The sequence below is a fragment of the Alternaria rosae genome (assembly GCF_020736505.1).
Source record: "Alternaria rosae strain MPI-PUGE-AT-0040 chromosome Unknown BKA58scaffold_1, whole genome shotgun sequence".
Classification (NCBI taxonomy): domain Eukaryota; kingdom Fungi; phylum Ascomycota; class Dothideomycetes; order Pleosporales; family Pleosporaceae; genus Alternaria; species Alternaria rosae.
Window position 1 is genome coordinate 514,336 of NW_025763570.1, and position 12,056 is coordinate 526,391.

At 52.2% G+C, this 12,056-nt stretch overlaps 6 protein-coding genes across 6 annotated transcripts; 1 reads left to right on the forward strand and 5 right to left on the reverse strand.

Annotated features, from left to right (window-relative positions):
• Positions 1 to 762: 762 nt before the first annotated feature.
• Positions 763 to 3,430, reverse strand: BKA58DRAFT_327446 (uncharacterized protein). Its single transcript, XM_046168106.1, has 2 exons — positions 2,927 to 3,430; positions 763 to 2,822 (listed from the first exon to the last, which is right to left on the reverse strand). Exons 1-2 carry the CDS (start codon positions 3,092 to 3,094, stop codon positions 966 to 968), a joined length of 2,025 nt encoding a protein of 674 aa, XP_046030347.1. The 5' UTR covers positions 3,095 to 3,430; the 3' UTR covers positions 763 to 965.
• A 198-nt stretch (positions 3,431 to 3,628) lies between these two features.
• BKA58DRAFT_349635 (uncharacterized protein) lies at positions 3,629 to 5,430 on the reverse strand. The gene is made up of 2 exons (XM_046168496.1): positions 4,844 to 5,430; positions 3,629 to 4,791 (listed from the first exon to the last, which is right to left on the reverse strand). Exons 1-2 carry the CDS (start codon positions 5,061 to 5,063, stop codon positions 3,947 to 3,949), a joined length of 1,065 nt encoding a protein of 354 aa, XP_046030348.1. The 5' UTR covers positions 5,064 to 5,430; the 3' UTR covers positions 3,629 to 3,946.
• A 1-nt stretch (position 5,431) lies between these two features.
• On the reverse strand, positions 5,432 to 6,579 carry BKA58DRAFT_463560 (uncharacterized protein). Its single transcript, XM_046174880.1, has one exon. It carries the CDS (start codon positions 6,445 to 6,447, stop codon positions 5,494 to 5,496), a length of 954 nt encoding a protein of 317 aa, XP_046030349.1. The 5' UTR covers positions 6,448 to 6,579; the 3' UTR covers positions 5,432 to 5,493.
• On the reverse strand, positions 6,564 to 8,103 carry BKA58DRAFT_445648 (uncharacterized protein; the record flags this gene model as incomplete). The annotated part of the gene is made up of 2 exons (XM_046174148.1): positions 6,564 to 7,844; positions 7,903 to 8,103. The coding sequence occupies 2 exons, from the start codon at positions 8,101 to 8,103 to the stop codon at positions 6,999 to 7,001; spliced, it is 1,047 nt and encodes a 348-aa protein (XP_046030350.1). The 3' UTR covers positions 6,564 to 6,998.
• Positions 8,104 to 8,122: 19 nt separating this feature from the next.
• Positions 8,123 to 8,830, forward strand: BKA58DRAFT_371611 (uncharacterized protein). The gene has a single exon (XM_046169047.1). It carries the CDS (start codon positions 8,196 to 8,198, stop codon positions 8,670 to 8,672), a length of 477 nt encoding a protein of 158 aa, XP_046030351.1. The 5' UTR covers positions 8,123 to 8,195; the 3' UTR covers positions 8,673 to 8,830.
• Positions 8,831 to 8,942: 112 nt separating this feature from the next.
• Positions 8,943 to 10,545, reverse strand: BKA58DRAFT_445652 (uncharacterized protein). Its single transcript, XM_046174149.1, has 2 exons — positions 10,226 to 10,545; positions 8,943 to 10,125 (listed from the first exon to the last, which is right to left on the reverse strand). Exons 1-2 carry the CDS (start codon positions 10,466 to 10,468, stop codon positions 9,382 to 9,384), a joined length of 987 nt encoding a protein of 328 aa, XP_046030352.1. The 5' UTR covers positions 10,469 to 10,545; the 3' UTR covers positions 8,943 to 9,381.
• Between the last annotated feature and the right edge of the window lie 1,511 nt (positions 10,546 to 12,056).

A 12,056-nucleotide genomic window follows, 5' to 3' on the forward strand; every position in this document is an offset into this window, starting at 1 on the left:
CTCCCCTGCTTCACAGGTTCCTCTTCTATTGTCGACATCGACACATCATCCCTCTCCTCCTTACACCTCCTCTTCCTCTCCACCGCCCTCTGAATCTTCTCCCGCTGTCTCTCCATCTTCCTCTGCTCAATCCCCTCCATCCTCTCCCTAATCCCCTTCGCCAAAGCACACCTAGAACTCCTTTCATCCCCTTTCTGCTCAAACACCACCGTCCACTGCTCTGATAAGATGGCTGTGTCGACGCGCTGATTGGATGCATTGAGTGGGGCATAGCCGGGTAGGTGTTGCATGACTTCTTTGTCGTGGTCGGTCTTGCGGAAGAGCAATCCTGGCGCGATCATACTAGCTATAAGGATGAATTTATACGCCTTGTCATCGATCGAGGCAGCCAATCTCTTTGCGAAAAGGTGATGTTAGTTATACTTGGTACTTCATTATCAGCGGTATTGACTTACCATCACGAGCTCGAACCAGACCCCCGCGTCCACTCACAGGTACAACTTTACAGTCTTGAAGTCCAGCTAGATCGTTCTTGAACTCAGCCATTGGATCCACTGCACCGTCCTTTGTCTGCAAGACGTAGGCATTAACTTTCAAATGATAAGAGTCCAAATCCGGGTTTACGCCACTCTTCCAATGTTGCTCGACAGTCGCGCGCATAGTACGTTCCAGTGCTTCGGCATCAGCGGCAGTTCCCTCATCTCTTTGAACAAGTTCAACATAGAGACTAGAAGATGCGTCCTCAAGTAACAGAAAACTGAGTGCGTTGATGAAGATCTCCACGTAGGGTTCGCTAGCCATGGTTGAATTGCGGTAGTAACTGGCCGATACTACCATGTTAAGAAGCATCATGAGATTGCGCCTGAAAAGGCATAAACTATCATACAACCGACCCATCCACCCAACAAACAGAAAAAAAAAAGACGGCGAAAGCCTGGGATATATAACAGATAAAAGAAACCCCACTAACAGTACCTTATACACTCCTCCTCGACATCCCATCTCTTCTTCCTCCTCTCAACCTTCTTCCCTTCTTTAGCCTCCATATCCTGAAGTTCCTTCAACTTCTCAAAATCGATGCTCTCCTTCTCCTTCTGCTCATTCTTCTCTTTAGCCTCCTGTTCCAACTTGACCAACTCTTCTATATCTTTGAGTCGCGCTTCTTCCTGCTTTTGCCGATACTCCTCTTGCGCGTTGAGACGGCCTTGCTCGTTGTCCTGCTCGAGCTCATGTAGCCACACGCCCTTGCCATCGTTGAAAACTTCTTTGAGTTGAGGCAAGGTGCCGCAAACGCCGTCGACCTCGCCCCAGGGCAGCCAGGTTTGCTCGGCTTCGGTCCATATGCCGCCTCGTCCGCCGCGGTTGTCCCAGTAGCGATCGCCGCCGACGAGGTGGTTGTGGTAGCCGTCTGAAGACTGAGGCGCGCGGAAGTAGTTTCTCAACATGGCGCGTTTGTGGTCCGAGTACCACAAGTTATCCCAGGTTATGTTGGCGGCTGGTGGACGCTCGCCGCCCGAGTGCGAAGAGCTGCTAAAGATGATGGCGGGGACGGAACCGGTGTATGTGTTCTGAATCAGAGGGATGCTTTCCCAGGGCAGCTTGCGGCTGGGCAGGCCATCAAGTTCTAGCGTAAACTCTAGATTGTCAATGTATGCTGGCTTCTCATTGGGAGACGGGTTGTGTTCGACGAAGTCGGGGCGCCAGAATGGGGTCTTGGTCTCGTTGAGGGCGGTGGGAAGGGAGAGGTAACGGGCGTCTGAGTCGGAGTGGCTATGTTGCGATAGGTCGGTCGAGTTGTCATGTAAGAGAGGAACGAGTTCGTCTTCGACGCAGTAGTCCAAAGGTTGGAAGAGCGCATGTGTATAATCCAGGCCAATGGAAACCTCATGTCGTGTGGTGTTCGAGAGTTCGGCGTTGCCACGTTCCAGTCTTCGCTCGGCTTCTGACTTGCTCGTTCTGCCTGTGAGGTATTCTTTGACTTTGGTACCCGTATGCTTCGATGCCACTTCCTCTGCGTCTCTCCCGAGCTGCTGCTCGGCGAAGAGAGTCGCGAATACCGACTGCACCGTCTGCGACTGACTTCTCCCCTCCATAAACTTCTCCAGGGCAACCTGATACAGGATCCTCAAGTCGCTCGCCGGACCCATGAACATTTTGGAGTGGATGAACTTCGCCGGGGTATCTGATAGACGTCGACCTTGCTCTGTTCCGTATGTACTATCCGATAGTATCGATTGAGGCACATAGTTGCACGCCATGTCATCATTCTCGCAAACCTTCTCTGCCCCGAACACGATTGTCTGGTTGAACTTCTGAACACCGTCCTTGTTAACACCATACTTCTTCAATAGCCGCATATTGGCGTCTTCCAAGAGCCTCTTATACTGCGTGACGATCACATCACTCGGGAGCTGGAACCACGACTGTTGTCCGTCCACGATAAGAACCAAGTCATGGTCCTTAACCAGCTTCTCATTGCTCAGATAATGCAGTGTACTGTTCAATGTGTCCCTGTCCCATTTGACGTCCGACTCATATGACTTATATAGTTGTACCGCAGTCGGTGGGGGGTAGTGGAGAAGCATAGCAGACAGAGTCGTCTTGCAGAAGCCATCTGTGTCGTGCTCGGACGGCATGAGGAGGTGGAAGTTCGGCGTCGTCTTCTTGAGTTTTGGTGGTACGTGGTCGAGTTCGCCATTCTCGATCTGCAGCGTAGTGTTTGAGGGAGTCTTGAACGGCGAGTGTACTATGTCGGGTAGGGGCTGGAGATACGGTCGCCATGGGTAGTACGAGGAAAAGTTATGGTATCGTGAAGATATGGCCTGTTGGAGTTAGCTTGGACCCCGACAATGACGTTCAATCCTGGCGGGGGATGCTGCATATCTCGACGTCGTCTTCCCTGGCGTCTGTGACAGGTTGAACATACCTCGTGGTTCCTCATACCCGTCAGTCCAAGCAGAACTGTGAGAAGTGCAATCGTCAAGACCATCATCCTCCCTCTTCGCGTGCATGCCCATTGTACGGCGGCACTTCCAAACTCTTTGGACGATTGTGTCGGAGACATTGGCAATGCCAGCATTGCAGCGCCTGCCATTGTGGGTGTTGAAAGGAAAGAGCGATTCGACGACCTGTGACTCCCTCGCTGGTGGAAGCGGAGATGGTCATACTTGGTCCACGGCCAGGTGGGACGCGCTTTCTGTATCCCCTCTGTGTCCCTTCCGTCTGGTGTCCCTGCGTCCCAAACGGCAGGGTCTCAACACAGATAGTCGTCGTCACACGTCACGGTCCGATCATGAACGCGCGTAATCTCCACTGAGTTGCAGTCCTCTGTTTCGAAACGATGTGCCAGCCATTCTGCACGCGCGCGCAAGGGCATCTCCATAATTGTGCGAAACATGCTGGAAACGGCTTGTGTGTAATCCTTACATTTCCTAAAGAGAAGTTGAGGTCAAGAGAAAGTCAGTCATGGACACGATGATAGCTGTACCCCTGTCTGTCGCGTCGCGTCGCTAATCTCAACACGGGTTAGAGGCGGAGCCGCTTCGGCAGTCTTTGCTTTGCAGATCCGATGGATCATCAGGAACGTTCGTCATAATTGCCGCTGCACATGGCCGTTCGCATGTGAACTACGTGGGGATCCGCTTATGATTGCTGTAGCTTGGGCAACATCTCCAACAATCATCTGAAGAGATTTCAGGAGCTGCAAATCGATTGCACCTACGATCTTCCAAAGGCTAAATCTGGCAGCTTACAGCTAGCTTCTTTCAAATTTCGAGGCTGACAAAAGAGAAATTGTGCGCTGATCTGATCATTTGTACAACCTTTGTGGAGAGTCGTACGACAACTTTGTCGCAATGGCTTGCGCTGTGATGGGAGTCGGTCAGATTCCTCGATATACGCAGCAGCCAGTGAGGGTTCATCGACACGAACCGTCAAGCTCCACCCCCTAAAACCCAGCGATGTACCGATGCTTATCCGTAACCTCAGTAACCTCAAACTTCATGCCAACCCTAAGATCCCCAACCGACTTCGGCACAGCAAGCATGCCATAGCAGGGCTTGTATGTAATCCCCTCGTCAATCCTTCGATACTTCATCAGCGCATCCCAGGGCTGCGTCTTGTGCTTCTCCGCCGAATCAGGATGTACATTAGGTACCTGACAGCGCGCGCATCGTTGGGTGATATCCAAAACTATTGGTTCCTCATCGACATCAGGCGTAATCTTGATCGTCTTCCAGCGATCCTCATCCCAGGGCGCGTTAGCATCGCCCTTAACGAGGATATTGGGCCGGAAGCGGCGGACGTCGATCGTGAGGTCTTCTGCGGCTTTGAGACGCGTGTTGAGTTCATCGATGCTGGACTGATTGCCGACGAGTACGGGCATTAGGTCGGGGAAACAGGTCGATGCATCTCTTCCTAGAACGGTAGGTGCACCGTTCGATACTAGAGGTCTGGGATCGTCGGAAACAGGGGGCTTGTACACGAGCCGCACTTCCTTATCGAAGAAGCTGTTGAACGGAGCGGTCATCTTCGTAGAGTATACACGGGTTCCCGTTGTCGTACTCCAGATCTTCGCTGAGTGCTCCTCGGTGTTCTCGTCGAGCCATTTCTGAGACGGATGAGCCGGGATTGAGAACTCCAACTTCTCATCGACCGAATTTGGCGCTGGCGCAGTAACGGTAAGGGTATCAGTCTTCTCGTCGTAGGTCGGCCGGATCAGTGTCATTTTGGAGTTTTGGCGGATCGTCAGGAACTCGTAGTTTGGATAGCTCACCCACATCCATTGACGATCTGGCTTTGTCAGTTTGAACGAATTCTGGAGATGATGGCGAGAGAAGCGCACCGAGGTCAAGGCCGGTTGGTAAGAGCCTTGCCGACTTTACACTGATGCCGTGGCATGACTTGATGGGGTGTATGAAGAGTCCCGTAATCTCAGTCGCTGCTGGTAAAGGCCCAGTGGTGCTCTTTGCCTGCTGGCTCTTGGTGAAGTAGATGTATGTGAGAATGGGTAAGACGAAGATCGATAGCAGAATCGCGACCTGCGTGGTGGCTGGGACCGCCATGTTGATGAATGTGTCGTTTTACAGCCAAGGTTGGACGGTTTGCACAGAACCCTAGGGAGATGTATCGACGACGAGGATAGCTTCTGTACAAGTTCTTTTCTTGAAGTGTAGTAATCAAGCCCTAGAGCGGCGTTCTTCTCGTATCGGACTGTACCAATACAAATCCAGCTGTAGGGCGTGCTCTGACAAATTCAGAACCAGTGCATCGGACCAGAGCAATACCAGAGCAGTCTTCCAAGGTTCTTTCCCAATTGAGTGACGCAGAGCGGAGTTTATAGCTAGAAGTGGCACTTCGTGACATTACGGCAATGACGCATTCTGCGGGGAAGCAACGGGCTAGCGCTGCCAAAACCTCGCGTGCGGCGTCTCCGCGGCAGTCGTGCATCGCGAGAGCGCGACCGCGACAGTCATACAAGAACCCTTATCCCCACTACAAACTCTCAGACCGCATCCTCTTGCGCGGCCTATCATCACCATCATCAGAATCTTCCTCAGAACCCGACAGCACGACATACCCCCCCTTCTCTCCCTCTTGCACCCTATTCAACCTTTCAATCTCCGTCTCCAACTCAACACAATACTTATCCAAATCCTGCGCCTGCTTGACCTTGACTTCCAACTCCCTCACGCGCTGATGTAACCTAATATTACTTTCCATACGAAGCATGCATTCCTTCTCCGCAACATCTGCACGTTGCTTCTCCTTCTCGACTTCGTATTCGGCGTCTTCCAAGGCACGACGTCGCAGCTTCTCGGTTGTCTCGTATTCCTTGAGATCGCTTTGGCAGCTTAGGAGTTGGGAGTCTTTGTCGAAGAGGGAGCCTCGGAGTCTGGCTGCTTCGCGGCGGGTGTCTGTGCATTTTTTGTTGGAGCAGAGGGAGTGGGGATGGGTTCGGGTGGCTGGGGTTGGGGATAAGCTCGACATGCGTCCTGCTGAAGGCGTGTCGCAATCGATTGCGCTGTCGGGAATTTCTTGCTCCCATTCTTCACGCACTCGTGGTGTAGACGGCATTGGAGTAGTATTGCCCATGTAGCTCCGATACTCCGCCCCCGACATACCCACCTTCTCCTTCGGCTCGTCGAATCGATCATAGTTGTACGGGTACCGCTGGTGCAAGGGACCGTTGACCGAGGCGGCAGTGGCTCGCTCTTGTGGTGTGTACATGTTTTCGTATCGCTTCATTGCTTCTCGTTGGTAGGCTACGCCTGTAGGCAGATCCGGATATCCTTGGTACGGGCGAAGTTTCTCAATTGTTGACAGAGTGACATATGGCCAGGTCTTTGGATCTTCCTTCTCGTAAGTAGAGATGGCTCGCTTGATGCTGGCATAGAGCCTCGAAGAGACGAAGCTGAAGGTGCCCTCGTAGCGCGGTAGAGGTGCCATCTTGAGTCGCGATCGTATTAGCCATTTCTGCTGCGCTTTTTCTCATGCTTCACATACCTTGAGAACTTATAGCGATGGATCGGGGGGTGGTGCTGCTGGTGCTACTGTCAATCGGAAGAGGCAGAAGAGATTTTGCTAGCTGTAGGGGTCGCTCGTCGTGACCAAACTCCCGCCTTTTCGGTCAGTCTAGAAGATTCGCGGTGAGAGGGTGAGCGCTCCTCGTTCACCTTCACCTCGAGCCATCTTCACCACTGGTCGCCATCGAGCCTTGGAATATTTCTTGTATTGAACGCAAGTTAACATAATCAATCGCTGATAAGAGCATGGGAATAGAGATATGGGCGTGACAGTTGCCACGCTATCGGCAGGCTCATGGGCCAGGTAGACATGGCGAAGAAGGACTGCAAAGGAACCAATTGTAAGCCAACCACATACGACACGGCCGTATCTTTGACGACCCTGTCGCTTCAGTACCATACCCCAAACTCTTGCTTTCGCCTAATCTGTTTCTCCGGAACGCATATAAAGCCCACATGTTGCCAAAGCAGCTCTCACGCCTCCGACTTCAACTTCTTCCGCTGCACCTCTAATATATCTTCCGTGGCCTTGTTCTTTTGCGAGGATGGTTCTTGAGCCTTCTTCATCTCCTTCAAAATCTTAACAATCCGTTGTTTCCCTGCCGCGATTCCCTGGTTCGCGACCGCAAGATCAGCCGTAAGCTTCTTCACCTCGGCATCAAGACCTTTGATCTCCTCAACCTTGGTCGCGACTACCGATCTTACGTCTTGTAGACTCTGCACATATGTGTTTTCTAGGTCGTCAAACATACTCTGAAGCTTAATCTTCGAGACCTTCGAAGATTTCAGTTCGTTTTCTAACTTCGTGACTCTAGCAGTTTCGTCTAACAAAGCCTCTTCAGCGCGAGTTTTCTCCTTGAGTATGTTTTCTGCGTGTGCTCGGTACATCAGCGCGTTTTCATGTCGGCTCTTCGCGATTTTAAATAAGCTGTTATATCTTGTAAGAGAGTTCTTCTCTACTTCTCCAAGCTTCTTCTGAGTGCAGCTGAGCTCTTCTTCCAACTTGGCGACTGTAGCAACAGAGGTGGGATCCGAGTCGGCAAGTACCTTCATGATCTCTTCGTAGGCTACATCCGGGCAGGCGTCTGGACAGCTATCCTCTGGTAGCACTTCTGTGGCATGGCTGTCATGTACGACGTCCTTGGTATCCACCTCTACAGTCGTAGCCCGTACACCACGACTCACCTGGCTCAACCATTCCTCGAGTTCGTCTGGCGGCATGTGCGGATGCGCCCTCAGCTCGCCGTTGCGGTCGTAGTTGAGCGGATAGTAGCGAAAGAGGTTCTTCATATTCCGATTCTTCCGACGATTGACAGTCCGCTGGCCTTTGAAGAGGTCGAAGCTCGTCCAAGTTCTTGATCAGGGATTGCTCGTACACCAGATACTCGGGAGGGACCTTGCTCTTCCTGTAGTCGACGCTGTTCTCTGTTGCAACGACCTGACGCACTAAGGGCCAGGTACGGGGACTGTACATGTCGTACTTCTGGGTGAAGGTCTTCATGTGCATTCGCATGAAGTAGCCATCCCATGTGAAGTCGCTGCTCCAGATTCCGCAGGGCTCGATGTCCTTGTCGCTCATCTTGTAGGATTTGAGGCAGAGGAACGATGATGCAGTAATAGAGGTTTGCACGAGATAGGGTAGATGCAGATGAAAGATACAAGCAGGTCAACATGATGAAGCGTCCTTATACGCGACCTGTTACCACCTGTATCGTCATATGGCTTCTCTCACTCCCATGTTCTGAGAGAGACACGGTGAGATGCCGCAGCTTGTCTCAGACGCCATCGGAAATGTCCGTCAAAGAACACAATCGCATAGCAAATACAGCAACGATCACCGCAACACATCTACCCCCATCCTCGCCATACCATCACGCTATCAAATACCAAAGTGAGACACAAACCCGCGGCACACCCTCGGCCCGACTCGCAGGATGCGTTGCATGTGGGGGAGAGCGCCTGCACGAGGGGGGCAGCCTCACCAACGAGTCAAGCGAGACAGCACGCTGCGGCACAGTCACAACGAAAAAACACGGCCTCCGACATCTGACTCGAAATGCAGGTACACTCCAGAGCGCGTCTACAGAGCACACTGTGCGGCGGCAGCAGGTGACAATATCGGTGACACACATGCAGACGAGACAATAGCCGTCTGGGGATGCATGGTGCATGTGCGTGTGCGTGTGCATATGCAGGAACGGGATATTGCATGTAATGTGTGTAACGTGAGTGACGACGACGCATGGAACACCAACGTCGATGTCGATGTCAACGTTAACGTTAACGTCACCATCACCGTTATCGTCACGAGGAATGTGAAGATACACATTTCTAATTTGAGAAATGAATTTGATTCTCTGACTGTATGCCCAACTCCCCAACCGTAAACCGTAATACCACAGATCCAGTGAAGCCGAACCTGAACCCATACCCATACCCCCAGATACGCCTAAACGCCCCCCAAATCTACCTATAATGCAAGAGACAAGACAAGACAAGTCGTCATCGTAAGATGAGGGGTATAGAAGTAAAAGAAAATCCCCATGCAGTGATTGAGTACATGTGAGGCCAGCGGCCATACGAACAGTCTTGTGTCTTGCGTTGGAACGCTGGTACGTGAAGCGACAGCGAGAGACAGTCGTGATGGTGCTAAACATGTGCATCAAAGAATGAAGTTGCAAATGCTGTGAACATAGTGAAGATGATAGTAGCGCGTGCATGTTGCCAGGACACTCAAAGGAGATTAGAGTGTCGGTAGCTCAGCCGCTGGGAACCGTGAACGCAATGGCAATGGGATGAAGGAGTGACGTGATGCGACGGTAGTCGCGATGCTGGGCGCAGCGACGCCATGGTAGAACTAAGCCTTTGCTGAAGTCTTCTTGACGGAACCCTTGTTGGAGACGCGGGTAGGGGTCTTGGGTGACTTTGCAGGTGACTTGGGTGACTGGGGCGACTTGGGTGTACGGGCCTTGGCTGGAGTCTTCTTGGGCGACGGGGTCTTGCCTGGGAGCTTAGGGAGGAACTCGATGGAGGGGACTTGTTCAGTCTCCTTCTCCTCGAGCATCTGGAGGATGACGTCGACGATCTTCTTGACTTCTGCGTAGGTCTTGTTGAAGCCGAGCCACTGGTCTAACTCGCGAAGGACGTCGATGGGCGCCTCGAAGTGCTTGCCGATCTTGGGGTGGACGCTCTTTTCGGCTTTGTCGTTGTTAGTTCCGGCGGCGACTTGACGAGAGTAGTGGTTGAGACGCGCTTCCTCGGACTTCTTGAAGGCGATGTCGTAGGTAGTGCCCGGGAACTGCTTCTCGATGACCTCGAACTGGCGGATGATGAGCTGGACTTTGCGGATCTGCCACTTGGTCTTATTGTAGGTCGCACGCTGGTAGTGCTTGCGGCAGAAGAGGGGCCAGTCGGTGACGTCGCGGGTACACGCCTTGTTGCGGCCAAAGTGGTCGGAGATGACCTTGCGCGACAGGTCCTTGGTGTACTGGCCAGTCATGCAGCGAGTGTGCTCGTCGTTCATGCAGAGGAACTCGCGCTGGGATTCGGGTACGTCTTCACCGTCGTCAAGAGACTCATTACTAGAGGCGTCGTGCTCGGCCTTTACTCAATTGATACCCGGTCAGTCTACGGATTCAATGGTGAAGTGGTGACTCCGCACATTGCGCAAGATGGGTGCAGATGGGTGGCTTTGTACTTACGAGGTCAGTCATGACGGTGTCAGGAGTCTTGACAGTGAGCGATGAAGGCTCTTCCTTGGTCAACTTAGGAGTGGAAGGTGGTGCAAGTATGAGCGCCGAGGTCATGTCAGGAGAATCAGTCGGGCCCGCGAGGAGGTTGTCGACAGACATCGCGCTGCGAATGTTGTCGGCTTGAGTGACCTCAGGTGTAAAGGTAGCGCCAGCGGCAGTGTCGGGGGTCTTGATCATATGATCGGTGGACATGTTGACTGAGTCCGTGAGTAGGTATATTACTAGAAGAGAGGACGACTGTTGAAGGGCGGTCGGCTGCACTGCTGTTGACAAGAGTTCAGTTTGTTGTTAAGAAAGTCTCGAGGGAGGTGAGCGGAGGCGGGTTATAAGTGGGAGAAAGAGTGTGAGGCGACGGTGCAATCGCGGCAGGCCGATGGGAAGTGAAGGTGACTCTCAAGTGACCAATTTTTGCTGTTTGAACAGACCGCCTGAGCAACCCGCCGTCAGCTCAGGACGGACTCAACCACGTCCCTGACTATTGTCCGTGATTCACATGTGCCGTCGCACAATGCAACGCACTGCGGCCCGAGGCCGCTTGACCGCTTGAGCCCCGCTGAACTGCCATCTGCCTGGTAACTTGGGCCAATGGTGAGCCCGTGAAACTCGCGGTACATGTCCCTACCAAGACAATCGTTTGCTCAAGCCCTGGCCAGCCTGTTCTTCGAGCCGCGTGAGTCCAACACTTGAAGATATTAATCATGGAATGGACGAAAAGATGAAGCAATCGCCGCAATCGCCAACCCGAGTGGCAACGAGGCACTATTGAAGCTGCTGTGCTGCCGCTCAAGGATGAATTACACTCAAAGTAGGCCTGCGGAATGTTGTTACAGTACCCACATTGACAAAATACGAACCAGACAAACTCTTCGAGTAGGGTTGACTGAAGTGAGGGAGTGAGGGGAATGGAGTCACGCATACGATGATTCAAGGCTATGGATGAAGCCTCAAGACGTGACAACAGTATGAATACGATTGAGTCAAACAATGTCCTCCACGCAAGTATGACGGCCCCCAAGTGATTGTTAACCGACCCAACCGCGATGGTATACGTCTAAGAGCTCAGAGTCGACAATCAGGGCTCTTACCAACAGTTCGCCAGCCCGATCCTTGTGAAAAGACTTACTTGCCGAAGGGTAGATGTAAGCGAGGATCTACGGCGTGGCATGAGTTGGTCCCCGTTCTAGTTCCCTGTTATCTAGGTTTTGACAAGTTCAGTGCCTTTCAAGGTTCCGAGGTCGCAAGAAGCCGCGTGGCGCTTGTGTCGAGGATTGGTGGCCAGAAATTTATGCCATCCAGCCATTCCAAAATGCGTAACTCTGATGTACCTGGCGGAATACCGTATACGTCTGAGGTTTAAGGCCGACATTGCTCCTCCACTATGATCTCCGGACCGAACCTTATTAACTACGCCGCGAAGGATTCCAAGCTGCCATAGGTCGCATTCTGACGGCGGCTATGGGAAGTTACTCGATTGGTGGATGCTCCTAAACATAGTGGAAATAATGCTAGTTCTTTTGCACTCTTTAGAGACTTGTGCTTTTGAAGAGATGCGCCACAAACCGTGGAGCGGGGCCAAAAGCGTTCATGAGGCTGAGTATCTGTGTTGCTATTCGACATTTATCTTAGGAACTTCGAACTTCGAAACAAATGTCCAAAGTAACATCACTGCGTATGTTAGATTGCATGCCTCAGCGATGCCAGATGCGATCTGAACAGACATGGGACGGACGGTTACGAAAGAGATTTCCATGTGGAGGATAGCGGATTGTATCACGCGTAC

Bases quoted from the DNA above. Each gene is read 5' to 3' on its own strand.
- BKA58DRAFT_445652 (XM_046174149.1), bottom strand. From the start codon at position 10,468: ATGTCCACCGATCATATGATCAAGACCCCCGACACTGCCGCTGGCGCT. The intron at 10,126-10,225 runs GTAAGTACAAAG...AATTGAGTAAAG, and splicing joins ACACCGTCATGACTGACCTC to GCCGAGCACGACGCCTCTAG.
- BKA58DRAFT_327446 (XM_046168106.1), bottom strand. From the start codon at position 3,094: ATGGCAGGCGCTGCAATGCTGGCATTGCCAATGTCTCCGACACAATCG. The intron at 2,823-2,926 runs GTATGTTCAACC...TAACTCCAACAG, and splicing joins CGGGTATGAGGAACCACGAG to GCCATATCTTCACGATACCA.
- BKA58DRAFT_371611 (XM_046169047.1), top strand. From the start codon at position 8,196: ATGATGAAGCGTCCTTATACGCGACCTGTTACCACCTGTATCGTCATA.
- BKA58DRAFT_349635 (XM_046168496.1), bottom strand. From the start codon at position 5,063: ATGGCGGTCCCAGCCACCACGCAGGTCGCGATTCTGCTATCGATCTTC. The intron at 4,792-4,843 runs GTGCGCTTCTCT...TGACAAAGCCAG, and splicing joins ACCAACCGGCCTTGACCTCG to ATCGTCAATGGATGTGGGTG.
- BKA58DRAFT_463560 (XM_046174880.1), bottom strand. From the start codon at position 6,447: ATGGCACCTCTACCGCGCTACGAGGGCACCTTCAGCTTCGTCTCTTCG.